The sequence below is a fragment of the Lathamus discolor genome, chromosome 5 (genome assembly GCF_037157495.1).
Source record: "Lathamus discolor isolate bLatDis1 chromosome 5, bLatDis1.hap1, whole genome shotgun sequence".
Lineage (NCBI taxonomy): Eukaryota > Metazoa > Chordata > Aves > Psittaciformes > Psittacidae > Lathamus > Lathamus discolor.
This window is the reverse complement of record NC_088888.1, coordinates 114764132-114777999: the sequence shown is the minus strand read 5'-3', so window position 1 is coordinate 114777999 and position 13868 is coordinate 114764132. Positions and strand designations below refer to the sequence as shown.

Genomic DNA, 13868 nt, shown 5'->3' with positions numbered 1-13868 from the left:
CCAGGTGCCTTTTCTCCCTTGCTGTCTGTCTCTATTCCTGGTCATGCTGGGTGACCGTGTGGACTGTGAAGTAGCCCCACTGACTGCTTATGGACATCTGCTGTACTGTCAGTGCAAGGGGCTTGTTTCCTGAGTCCCTTTTCTCTGTCTCATGGAGTTGTCAATGCTTGTGAAGCATTCAGGGGTGATAGTGCTGAGGGTAGAGAGAAGCTGCCCAGGAGGCTAATATGTGTGTATCCTTAAAGTCAACAAGGATACAGAAGTGATGCTGGCCAAACAAGGTACTGGATGGATGCGGTTGGTTGTGTGTCACTCCTCCAGTGTCAGAGGAGGACATGGGGCAGTTCTGTGAGCAACAGCAGTGACGCGATTGAATAAACTAAAGTTTCCAAAACGAAGATTATCCAGCCATATAAATGTGTCCTTGCTCATCCCTGCTTAACGCTGTTCTTGTCATCTCTTCACAGTCATCCTGTTCAAAGGGGTGGGTTGCACAGGTGAGCTTCTGGTTTCTCATAGCTGGGTGCTGCCTGCCAGCTCCAGAAAGCGCTGCCTGCTCCTGGTCTGATGCTGTGGATGCTGCCTGCCAGACACTGCTGTAGACTCCTGGGCTGCCCTTGAAGGCAACTTAACCAATGGTTAACCAGTAAGTGAGAACATCTGGGGAGTATTTTCAGTCTGCCTCATTATGCTTAGCTTAAAGACAGAAGAGCTTTGTCTTTTCCCTTTCTCTCAAGAGTGGGGCAGGGGTTAGTTCTGTGTTACTTAAATGTAATTTCAACTATGTCCTTACTCTAGAGTTCAACGGAAAGATTTGGAGATCAGTCAATGAGTTTCAGCATGGCAGCTGCCTAAATGTCTGGTTGAGAATAAGTGGGTAGTGGATTCCTATTGCCCTTCTTGCTCCCTCAAGCCCAGGGAGATTTCCTGGCTGCCAAAGGGTGGGTCTGTTCTGTTCTGTTCTCCAACAATAAAAAGCAGATGATTTTCCTTCTTAAAATACACAAAGGGGATTGCTAGCACAGATCCTCTCCACTGTGTGTCCATCCTAGTGCGCCCGGGCAAATCCCATCCCTTCTAGCAGTGAGGAAAAGCTAATCCTTGGCACTGAAGGCACTCAGATTAACCCACTGCAGGATTAGGATGCTTGAGCTGTTGTTAGCAGATTAGTATATTTGGTTGTCAACATTTGCTGAACCTGACCTGAAAACAATTTCCAATGGGTTTACTGACTCCTGGGTGCCAGTTTCCCATTAGGAAAGGCTGGAGTTGGGAAGCAAGTGGCTGTAAAGAGTAAACTGAAGCTCCGGGGGCAGGGGATGCTTTTTGGATTTAAACCCATCAGTGCTGCTCATGGGAACAAAAGGCTCTGCTGGTCTGGAGCTGCTGAGCTCCTGGCTTGCTGTGGGACAGGGCAAGGAGAGTTTGACTTGCCCCAGGAGTCCTTGCTGGTGGCTGTATCTGGACAAGGAGTTGTACGGGTTGTGTCTCACAGCTGCATTTAGGACTCGCTTCAGGTCAGCTCTTTCCTGGCTGTGCACATCCTTTGATGTTGAGAGCTTCTCCTTTTCATAGGCTATTCTATTTTGAGTTGCTTGGCTGAATGTTAATATAACCATACCCTGGCACTGGTTTTGTTCAACTATTTCTGCTGTCTCCTGTTAAGAGAGAAATACCTCTGACCTAGATGACAATAAAGTGTTCCTTGGTGAGGAAAAGTGGCCTTTCTAGTGCTTTGCACTAGAGCTTGCTGCTAGTGACAGTGTGTGCCATGAAGTGGGTGAGCTGGCCACAGGTGGACTTGTCTCGGTTCCTGCACAGTGCAAAATAACTCAAAATAGAGGGCAGGGCCTCCACAGTGGTCACTTTGGGTAGGAAGTTATTGTCTTCAGCTTTATGTGCTGGGCTCAAGCTGTCTCTGCTCATAATGTCTTATTTCAGCTATGACAAGGAGAGATCATGGTTTTCTGTTTTTCTTTTAAAAAGATCTTCCTCTTGTCATCAGGGCTTTAATTCCAGTGTGAAGTCTGTGCTAGCTCAGCACCTTGTAAATGCTCCCACTGCTTTCTAGCGCACGAGTGAGTGACAGTAGAGCTGTGGTCCCATTGCAACCAGTCCTGCTATTGCGTGTGAGCTGGTGTCTGAGGTGCACTGGTGCTGGCGGAGCACACCACGGTGCTGCAGGGAGTGTGTGTGGGGAGGGATGAGCATGGTAGATCTCCTTTCCTCCTTGAAAAGCAACTTTTTCCTCTTTTCCTTTACTAAATTGCAAACAAAGGCTCTAAAGATGGACCCTTTAAAGGTTTTTGGTAGTACAGGAAGAGAGTCTGTATATTCCTTTGCTTATCAGTGTTAAACTGCCGTGATGGTTGCTAGCTGTAAACTGTCTTCCTCTATCACGGCCCAGGATCAATACAAACTTACTCTTAAATCAAAGCAGCTTGTCTTGAAGTACTGAACGCTGGATGTGTTGTGGGACTGTGATTTCATTCAGCATTGTTGCTGAGTATCTTGATTTCAAAACGTATCCTTTCATGAATGTGAATTGTATTATGCTTCCCTTTGTACATACAAACATTGAGGCTGAAATGTATATAACTGCATCTGTCACTCATCTAATAATACAATTTTTCTTCCTCAACAGGCCAGCAAGGATTTTCAACTGAAATCCCTGTGGAAGATATAAGTCTAAAAGTTCTTTCAGTGAAGACACACTAGAAAGGTAGGGCCTTTCCATGAATGCTTGCTTTGAGTTGGACACTGGTATCTTAGAGCTGTAGCTGCACCGAGCATCCCATGTCTGGCAGTACTGTGCAGCCTAGTGAAGCAAGAGCTGTTCAGTTTTAACACATTTATAAGCACTAAGTACATTCCACTGTACTCCACTAACATACTTTAGGGGATTTCTGTAAAGCTGCATGGTAAAATAACTCTGAATATTTCATCAAAGGCCCGTGTCACAGTTTATTCTGAGAAAATAACTTTGAAACCCAGAATGAGAGCCTAAAGCTCCCGCCTGGCTTGCTGTGGAAACAAGACAAGGGCACTGCTATGATGGCACTGGTTCCACTTGTCTCTGCCGCAGAACAGATGCATTATGAAATGCCGAGCAAGACCATGGGACAGCAAAATGTGTTGGCTCTCCCACTTGGCCAGTGTTTCCTGCACAAAACTTGCCCTGGATTTAGATCAGCGTGGACCTAGCTGATCAGCTGTGCCTGACAGGCATGTGCGAGATAAACTTGTCTGCATCAAGTGAAGAACTTCAGGCCACCTATTCACTGGATGAAAATGCAGTATCTAACATGCTGAGGTCATTTAGACTATCTGATGAGTAAAAACATATATATATGGATACCAGCTGTTAGGAAGAAAATTAACTCTATTCAGCTGAAACCACGACCTATATGCATACTATATACAGTAGGCTATAAATAAGGCATGGTCCAGTGTGGAAAAAATGCGCTGTAGGTTTTAATATACCAGGAAGAGGATTCTGCTTGTATTTCAGCCCATACTTTTGTAACAGTGCTTATAAACTATAAACTTGTAACTCAAAGGCCATTTCTAGGACAAGAGGAGAGTGACCGTGTACGTATCTGGTGGGATACACAAAGGGAAAACAGGAAAGATGTTAATGCCACCACACTGAGTTCAGGCCTTAGCTTTCTTCAAGGAACAGGTTATGCATGAGCAGTTTGTGATCAGTGTGCAGAGCATATCTGGCTGATATGAAATAATCGTACTTAAGCCATTGGTTTCCTCATCAGAATACCTTCAAAGGGTGGTCTGCAGACCTACACTGATAAGAGGCAATGGCCGTGTTGGCTGGATGCCCTGCCCTTCTCCACAGCTGGCAAATCCATGTTCAAGTAAGCTTTGTGTTCCTGTTCCAAAGGCTAGGTTGGTTCCCAGCCCCATGATGTTGCTTCTAATGGCTGAGGATAGGTGCTATTTTATTCACTGCTTTTATATTTGTTGTGCAGGAGTACCTAGCAAGACTGCTTGGTAGGCACTGTAGTTGCACAAGATAAGGAACATCTTGATGATGAAGCATGTTTTTCATTGGCCATAATCATTTAAATTTGAGGGGAAACAAGCAGAAACATAAAATGAATGGAGTGGATGTGCTGGGGCTCCAGTACTGCAGCAGGCAGAGATGCAGGTGGAGACTAACTTAGTGTGGCTTGCTCTGTTCCTGTGGGGCTGGCTTGTAATGGGGGGCAGGAACCTTTTCTGTATCTGTGAACAAAAACTTTACTTGTACAAAATGCTTGAAACCAGTATCTTAAAATAAATCTTGGAAAAGCCCATGTAGTACTTCAGGTTTGGGGTTATCTTCTTTCCTGCCTTTTCCGTCTGGCTCTGACATGAGGAAGATTCTCCCTATGGTTTCTAGAGTCCTTCAGATGTAGTAGTTACTGAAAGTCCAGCTTTAAGGCCAGGTTCAGGGGTTTTCACCAGTATGTGTTGTCCTGCAAGGAATAGATGCAAAGTATAAAAATACAAGATAGCTATACAAGTGCTTGCTGTGCAAGAGAAGTTACTCATAGCTATGATGTTTAGCACTATAAAATGTCCCCAAGTGCCCAGTCCTGAGAGAAGCTTAGCTTTCAGCTCCATCCGAGGCTATAGGAAGATCTGTAGCTGCTCACAGGATCCATTCCTTGCTATGTGTTAAATCTCCAGCTTCCCCAACCCCCAAATCCAGGCTGTTCTTGCGGCTATCCCTCTGAGTGTCCCCATTCCCACACAGGGATGCTGCCCTAGCTGTCAGCTTGAGATGCAGTATTTTGCAGTGGAGTCCTGAGCTTCCCTCCTTGTGGTCGATACAGGGAAAGACAAAGCAGGCGGGAGCCGGAGAGCACACACTCGTTAGCTTGCGGTGCCAGCAAGTTGGGAGCTGCGCTGCTCTGCCTGTTACAAAAGGCCCTCGTTAAGTAAGCGCTTATGCAAGGTAAAAGTGATTGTTTTGGGGAGGCTTCAGCCAGTGGGAGGCTGCAGCTCCGGCAGGAAGTGTCTGACGGCTGTGGTTCCACACTGATGCGTGATTAGCAGTCAGTTGTCTTTAGATAAGACTGGGCAGCGGAGACTCCTCGGCACTGGTGGTAGCTGAGTTGCAGCTGTGAGACGCCACCAAAAAGCCTGTGTGGATCCTTGTGAGTAGTATTCCTGATTCTTCTAAAGGGCGTTTGTGAGTGATAACTGCAGGCAGGGAAACACTGCGGATGTGTACTGCTGGTGATAAATAGAGGGAGGCAGGAGGTGGCAGACAGTAGTGAAACTATCGATTGGTTTTAAAATAGGACTCTCCTCCTAGACTCCCGTAAGCAAGCATGGGCTTCTGTGAAGCTGTGTAATCAAGTCTCTTCCAAATATGCTAACAAAAGAGAAATGTGGTGCTGAATTCACTTACAGCACTGTCAGGAGAACACAGATTTGGCTTGATGGTGAAATCAAAGGGCCATCTATTCCCATGCGCTATTTTGAAGCGGCCATAAATCAGTGCTCAAGGAAAGAACACAAGAACAGGACAAGTGTGCAGTGATACTTCCAATCCTACATTTTCCTTGATTTCTGGAATCTGCAGGTCAGTTATTTCCTGAGACAGAAGTGATATCTTTAATAGTGCAAGTGGGTTTTCCTTTCCAGAGCTTGTTGTGTATCCACCGAAGACTGTGTTTTGGGGTTTGACTGCTGTAAATCTAATTGGGATTTGACATCTTGAGTTAAATGAGTTCTTCCACACAGGATTTCAATTTTTAAAGAAGGGTTTCTCTGTTTTGATGGACCTGGAAAGGGAAAAGCTTGTAGGGATTTACAGAAAGCAGAATTTCCCCTCCCACTTCCTTGTGATGTGTCTGAATGAGCTCAGCCCATGAACAAAGGCCAGAACTATAAAAGCATCTACTGAAGTGGGGACTGGAATTTATTAGTTCAACGCTGAGCAGCTTGCAACAACTCAGTTATTCCTGCCATTCCAGTTACTGTCAGATGCCTGGAAGGCACTGAAGTGCCATTGTATAGAGAAGGCCATTCAAGTACTGAACTCTGAGGGGGAAATAAAGCTGTTGCCTATAGTGTGGATGCATGCATGCTTACTCTTGCAGGTGGCATGCAGCTTTTCCTTGATAGAACAAACGCTGGACTAATGGAGATCACTTGGGAGAGCTCAAGTCACTATGTATAAAACTTGGAACACTGTAGTGTGTAGTTTGTATAACCTATAAAGTTCTTGAGATCTGCTAAAGCCTTTTAATCTTACTTGCAGCCAGCAGAAATGGAGGTTGTACCATCATGAAAAGTTATTTTGTAGGCGCTGTAGGATTAGAGGTAAATGTGAAAAGCTACATTGAACCCAAAGGTACCTGGCTGCAAAGCCAAGACTAAGGCTTTCATATTTCTTCCTAAAGTGGCCAAAACTGATAGGTGTTTTCTTCAGTAAAACTGCAATAGCTGCGTAAGATAAGATGGGATCAATCTTACACTTGCTAATTATTTAGCTCTTAAACCCTGTGCAATACATCCATAGGCAAAGTCAAGCTCTCTCTTGCACTATGCCAGTAAGGGATGGGTGGTGGCAGAGCAGGCTGCTCACAGGGTACTCTGGCTTCCCACTTCAATTCTGCAGCCTAGCAAGGTCTCTGCTTCTGTGGGACAGTGTTGTCCAGAACCCAGCCGCCTTCCTGGGTGTTTGTAGTGTTTGCTCCCCATCTGAAACTCATGGGGGAGCCATTGCAGCCCTAGGGGCTGGTAAAGGCTGTTAACAGAAAATCTCAGACATTGAGATGGGTTTTTCCACATCCGTGAAGTGATGCAATGATCTGGGGAGAGTTTGCAGACTTCAAACCCCATGAGACACTATTAAAGACGCTACCACTAGAAATCCTTGAGTTATTGGAAGAGGATTCTGGGGAGGTATCAGTGGTTTGCCCTGCTTTGGGGCAATTTTCTGGGCTGCTGACACTGTCGAGGGGATGCTGGTTCCAAGGCAGATGCTCCTAGCCCATGCAAGCAAGGCCTTTGTGGTTCTTATGAAAACACCACAAATAAGTCAGCAGTAAAAACTGGGGAATTTACAATGCAACTTCAAAAACAGACTCTGGGACATGGAACAAACCCAGCCATGCACCAGGATAGCCAAAAAATACCCCTAATTTGTTGCAGGATAAAATGGATGCCATGCACAAGCTGAAGATTCTGGTGATGCTTCTGGCTCTGGCTGTTTTCGTGGCTGTAGTGATACTGAATGCTGGAGATGCCACTGGGACATTCAAAGGTAATGCAAACAAACTGGCTTTGTTCAGAGGAGGATTTCTGAGGTTACATCGTTTGATGATTTACGGTGCCTTATGCGGGTTAGGTCTGTTTGTTACATCACCGCTTCTCCAAATACACCTTTATCGTTGAAAGATGGAAGCAGCTGGTGCATCCTCCAGGAATTACAGCCAGGGGACTGAAATCCAGCCCCTGAAATCCAAGTAAATGGTCTTGTCCTGGGTGAACCTGGATCTAGTGGCAGGTGAAAGGCAATCTTTGCATACACTGCCCTTGTATCCTGGTGAAAGCTGCTATGTGTTTAGTGAGGGCAGTGGTGCCTGGTTTGAACACTTCCCAGCTGAAATTGTCAGAAATGGGCATTGTGCTTCGCTCTGTCTTCTGCACGCAACTGGCTTTTCTGGTTCTGTGTAAGAGGGAAGGTGCTCAGGGATCCCCATTGGGACAGTGATGCTGTAACGGGTGTCTAAAGGAGAGCCAGCTGCAGCACATGGCTTGTTTTCACCTTGGGCATCCTTTCATCTCGCTCAGATCCACTGAGGTGTGGCCTAAGCCTTGAGGAAGATTACAGGAGGAGGGAATTCGGGAGTCTTTCCCCATCCTGGGTATGTAGTAACACTTTTACCTGCAATAACGTTCACCACCACAGGTCTGTTCAGGTCAACCCCTGGAAACATCTCAGCCAAGTACAACACTGACTTCACACCAGCTGGCTGGACTTTCCTCATCTGGAATGTCATCTATGCCTGGCAGCTTGCCTGGCTTCTCTACGCCTTGTCGGGGATCTGTCGAAGGTATTTGCCCTGCTTAGGTACACATAAGAGATAATGGTGTTTCCCTTCTGTAGTTCAGTCTCTTACTCCCTTTTCTGGGCCTCCTAATCAGAGCAAACCCACTGTCATTCCCCTTGACATGCTGAAGGTCAGCATCTTTTAGGTTCAGCATCAAAGCTGAGAAACAGCTTGGAGGTATATGAACCGCTGTAATGTGCGGACATGTTACAAAGCATGAGGCCTGGTTTCCACTGATTCATGTGATCTGACTGTTACTCAGTAGTATTTACCCACTGCTAGAAGCTGAGAATCCATAGGGGCAAAATTAATGGGTTATGGAGCTAATGCTTTGACTTTACTCGCTGTTAGAGATCAGAGATTTGGCATCGGGAAGTTTTGGGGCTGTAAGATCAGTAACTGCCTTGTGTACTACCATGTCATATCTGTAGTATTGTGATGTCTTCTGTGGGATACACTTACATTGCAGCTCTTCTGTCAAGAGGGACCATGGACTGCTTAGATTAAGTATCTGCTGTTTTCACATGACTTGTAAGAATTTGCTCAGTTGATAGTTGCCGACACTGAAGGTTGAGGGAAGAATGATGTATGTTTGTACAGGAGTGATCAAGTCCATATACATGTATGTGTGCACACATAAAATGTGTATATACACATGCATTCACACTATGATCCCATAAGCCTTTTCTCCCTGGGAACTGGGCTAAAATCCTATGATCACGCCATTGCTACCACCAGCAGTGCCACAAGCTTTGCAGCATCTGTGGAGCAGTCCTTAGTTATGTGCAGAGACCAGCGAGTTCTGTACTGTGGGACAATGTTCTGATGGGGAAAGCCGTAAGGACTGTGTGTCTGAGAAAGATGCAGAGGGGAAATAGTCTGATTTAGGCTGAAATACTTAACTCCAGTGTAGAGTCCCTGTTAGTATGAGGAAAATGAGGGCAGGAAAGCTTGGTTAGTCAATGCAGAAGAAAAGTGCCTTTCTCCATAACCACTTTTCCTGGCAGGAATGAATTTGGATGTGTCTACATAAAGCCAGACTTGCTGCCAATACCTTTTTATGTAGTGTGGATACTCAACAATGGCCTCAACATTGCATGGCTGTTTCTGTGGGACCGAGAGTAAGTCGCTTTTTGTTACAAACGCTTTCTAAACCTCTTGTTGGCACTGTCTGAATACTCTATTTTGCCTTTCCCTTCTGTGTGAACACTTAATCAGACCCGTAAAACTTCAAGGCAGGCCTTAGCTAAAGGTAGCCTTCATGAAAGTTTGGCACAATACTATCTTGCCCATGAGGTGGATTGGTTATTGAAGTCTAAGATCTCCTAAAGTTGCTGCTGTTCCATGTTGTTTTTCCTCCACAGGTAAGACAGGAGCTGTGCCTCTCTTCTAAGCTCCTTGCCTTGGTTTGTTTTCATAATCATGGTCACATGAAGGGCTTATAATAACACCACTGTCAAGAGATGAAGAAATCGGTTGCAGCCAGGAGAATAATAACTTTGTGATGAACAGAGTAGAACAGCAATATGTTAAAATGAAGGCTCCATGTAGCGATTACCTTTATTAAAGGCTGATTAACTTAAAGCCAGCAAACACTAAAGCTATGAATTAAGGCATTAAGACACCACTGAAAAAATGTATGCTGTGTGTGTATGTTCTTTGTCCTAGATGCCTCCTCCCAGCCCTGGTGCTCCTGGTAGCTCTCACTCTGACTACGTTTGTCTGCCTCCTCATTTCACACCGAGCCTTGAGCGCCCATTCCTCGTGGCTTGTGAAGGGCCACAAAGCTGAGCTCTGGCTCATCCGCATCCTAGTAGGTGACATTTGGGAAACGGTTGTTGGTAAATGCTAAAAGCTCTGTGCAGTGCTGCAGGTACCAAGAGAGATTTAATGGCAGGAGATGGGTAAGGGAAGGCTTCTGCACTGACTTCACCTTGTGCTTGCTGCAGGCGCACACAAGCTTAATTGCATCTTTCTCATTGGGCATAATCTCCATCTTTGGTCTTAAAGGTCTTTTGTAACCTAGTTGATTCTATGTTTCTATGATAATGGGAAAGATTCAGAGTAATATATCCCTTGCACTTCTCGGGCTGCTACAGAATTAAGTTTCCAGTGAGGTGTGAAGACTTCAGCCCAGACCTGTGTTTGGGATGGGAAGAATATTTCTTGTAGAGAGAGATGCCATTGCTAAGGGTGGCTTCTGTTGCTGTAGCTGATGATGCCCCTTGCATCTGATTGCAAGAAGCTATCTATTTCTTGTACACTGCTCAAGGTTTCAAGTGCATCTGCCTTTGATTTTGCCAGATTCTGGAAGGAAATGATGATTCTGCTGTCCTTGAGAAGAGTGGGTGTTTGTTTGGCAAACTGCACAGAGAGCACAAACATACTCGCACTCCACCACTCCTCTGTTCCTCCCCTGTTCCTCCCTCCTAGCTCAAACCTACCCTGACCCCTTCCTCCCCATCCAGGACACCTCGCCCTGCAGTTCCTTCCATGCCTGTGTGTGCTTTAACCACCTTTGACTCCTTTGCTTGATGCTGATGTTGTCCAGTGACAAAGCTTAACGTGCTCATCCAAGGAGCTAGGAGGGGTTTTGGTGAAGGGGGAGTCTACAAAGCTTGGAGGGTTTGGATAGAAAAGTTCCTACCAACCCTGCTGGAAATGTGTCTGCATCTCTTGGTACAAACTGGGAGCAGGCTGTTCTTTACACTGTTGTACTGCACTTCCTGCATTGTAACACAGGAAATGGGAATAGCTGGGTTCCCAATCCTTGCTCAGCAGTGACTCCAGCCCTTGACAGTACCTGCTTCAGGCTCCATGTAGCAAAGATATTTGCCGGGATGTTGCTAAGATCCAGAAAGTTCTCTCTCTGTGTCAGTTACAGCAGCCTGCAACAACTGGGCTGGGCAGCCAGGCAGACTGTATGCTTTGGGGTGTGGATGGGAAGTCCGTGATGGGATTACAGAGCTTTGTATGAGGAATTCTGCAGCTGGGGTGGATTTCTGGGGTACTTTGGGGAAGCCAAGGCTTCAACCCTTCTCAGTGTTGAGGGGCTTTTCCTGCAGCTGGGTCCAGAAGGCTGGTTTAATCGCCCAAGTCCCTATGGATCACAGAAGACAATTGGGAATCGCCTTTTTTTATCCCTGGTTGTCATCTTGCCGTGCTATTTGGCAGGTCCAGAATGGGCTGGCGCTGTATGCAACATGGACCAGCATTGCCACCCTGCTGAACTTTGCCGTTGTGCTGATCTACAAGTGGAACGTGGCCAATGAGACAGCAACGACTGCTTGTCTCAGCATCCTTGGTCTCAGCCTAGTAATATGGTAAGCATCCTAAGCAACCCTAACCCTAACCCACCAAACCCTTCCAGCCTCTCACAAATGGGTTGGGCTATCTGTGCCAATTCATTCAGTCTGTCCAGGTACCAGCACAGGGTACAATGGCCCCTTAGAATTCATGCAGATGAACAAGGACCCTGAGCATAGCTCTTCTTCCATGACCCTCAGCAATGCCAATAAGCTGTGGGTCAGGAACAGATTGCTGTGACTTGGATGAGCCCAACCTGCCCTAAGTTTACATATGAGGGCTTGATATGGAAAACAATATGAAGCATGGCTTTTCCACCTGAACTTCTAATAAAAAATTATCTTATGAATTTAGGTAAATGAACAGTTTTGGATTCTGGTCCAAACTGGCCTGCCAAAAGGAAACAGATCTTTGTCTAATTCCTTTCAGGAATCAAAGTATGGAGAAAAGATTTACTTTGCCTCTTTTTCTTCACAGGTTTTATCTAGAAAACTTTGTCCTTGACCAGTATGTCCGCTATAACCTCACAGTCTACCCAGTGGTCATAACAGCTCTGACTGGCAGCGCATGCAAGAACTTCTTGTTTTCATTCCCAACAACGAATGGAGTTTTTATAGGTGAATCTTTTGGGCTGTTTCCAACCCTTGTAAAAGGAGGAAAGAAAACATTTCTACATCTTTCCTGTTTATTAAGGGCAGGAAAGTAGTATTTAGAACTGTCTCTTGGAAAGTAGTATTTAGAGGGATTTATTAGGAGGCATTAAGTTTGCAAAGTAAAGAGTAGAGCAGAAATCACTGCCCATGAGCCTTGGGGCTGTTTTCAAACCTTGTGTTGCCTCAAGTTCACTTCCCAGTGCAATATGTTTATCCTTCAATTCTCCATTATCCACTTGGGTCCCTTGTTTGCAGCTCCATTTGACACAGGCTGGGCTGAAGGAAGAGCAGGGCTGGGATGAAGGCTGTGGACTTCCATTTATCCTCTATCATTTAGGATATAGGATCAGTGCATAAGCTTCTGACCCAAAGAGGGGATGTATTTAAATTTCACAATTCAGAACTCTGTGTGTGCTCCTCTCCTATGCAGAATTGGGCTAGTCTTCAGTTTTCCCAGGATTGTTTGGTTGTTGCATGCCACTGTAGCTGAGTGTAGTCATCCATTGTAGAAGGGCTCAAGCTGTCCAAATACTGTGTAATCAGTCTGGCCAAAGCTATGACATTGACTGCTATTATGCTGGCATGAAAGGGACTGAGTTGTGTGAGCTCTGGATTGTGCTGCAGCAGTTTGAGATGCCTGTTCCCACTGTAAGGTCAGCAGAAGCTGCCATGGACCAGTGGCTAAAGCTAATGTCTGGACTGGCACCATTGCAGTCACTCCAGTGTGTGTTCCCTTTGGCTGTAAGGGCAGCTGGAGCCCAACAGGACTTAGCAGAGCCTGTCTGCCCAAGGCATGAGGGCACTGGAGACATCTCCTGATGGTTACGGCCACCAGGAATGGGAGGGTATGTGTGATCTGGCAGACTGTGTTCCTGCAATGGGGCATTTCTACCAACAAAACTTCATCTCTAGTGGTTCAGCTTGTTTGGCTGGTAGGTCAGGAATGTGCTTTTCCCAAACTAGTGCATGGTTCTTTATGTAGTTCAACTATTCCTGGAGTGTTTTGTTAATGCAATGCACTTTTATTTCTGTGTCCATAAAGCCCCCCCTTTAGACATTCCTTGACCTGGAAGCACTGGGTGTTTGACTGGATAGCAGTGAAACTCTGATGGGGGATAGTGGCTCCTGTACAGGGGGTTTCTTGTTTTCCTCTTTCCTTGAATGCTTCCAGTACAAGGAGCTGTGATATGACAAGAGGGACTGACTTCCTCATGCACTAACGTGCTTCTGTGTTTGTTTTCTAGTTGTTCTGCTGACAATCACTTGCTTCATTTTTGCTGTTCGGCTGGGACTTGTTGCATGGAGACACTTTAGGAGACCATTGGAAGCATCAGAAAACCCAGACCCATAGGGCACAGTGGCCTGAGACCTCTGGCATGCTGTAGTAGATACTTTAAATGGAGAAAAAAGGATCTGGCATCTGCTGGTCTGTCCTTCCAGTATCAATTGCCTTATGCTCTCTGTTTCTTCCCATTCCAAATACAGACGCTTGTCTGGAAACCTCTCCTGCTCCTAAGTTCCCTCAGCTCAGCTGTTCACAGCCCCAACATTGAATCATAGAATAGTTAGGGTTGGAAAGGACCATCATCCAGTTCCAACCCCCCTGCCATGGGCAGGGACACCTCACACTAAACCATCCCACCGAAGGCTCTGTCCAACCTGGCCTTGAACACTGCCAGAGATGGAGCACTCACAACCTCCCTGGGCAACCCATTCCAGTGCCTCACCACCCTAACAGGAAAGAATTTCCTCCTTATATCCAATCTAAACTTCCCCTGTTTAAGTTTTAACCCGTTACCCCTTGTCCTGTCACTACAGTCCCTGACGAAGAGTCCCTCCC

The 13868-nt window shown here is 45.9% G+C and overlaps 1 protein-coding gene across 2 annotated transcripts; it reads left to right on the top strand.

The window, feature by feature from the left end:
- The first annotated feature begins 2652 nt into the window (after positions 1–2652).
- On the top strand, positions 2653–13528 carry LOC136014502 (uncharacterized). 2 transcript variants are annotated; one of them, XM_065679254.1, is made up of 8 exons: positions 2653–2722; positions 7168–7279; positions 7928–8072; positions 9077–9190; positions 9738–9882; positions 11244–11392; positions 11853–11992; positions 13273–13528. In XM_065679254.1, the coding sequence occupies exons 2-8, from the start codon at positions 7174–7176 to the stop codon at positions 13377–13379; spliced, it is 906 nt and encodes a 301-aa protein (XP_065535326.1). In that variant the 5' UTR covers positions 2653–2722; positions 7168–7173; the 3' UTR covers positions 13380–13528. The 2 variants fall into 2 exon arrangements, with proteins under 2 accessions (XP_065535326.1, XP_065535325.1); XM_065679253.1 differs by lacking the exon at positions 2653–2722 and adding an exon at positions 4994–5159.
- The last annotated feature ends 340 nt before the right edge of the window (positions 13529–13868 follow it).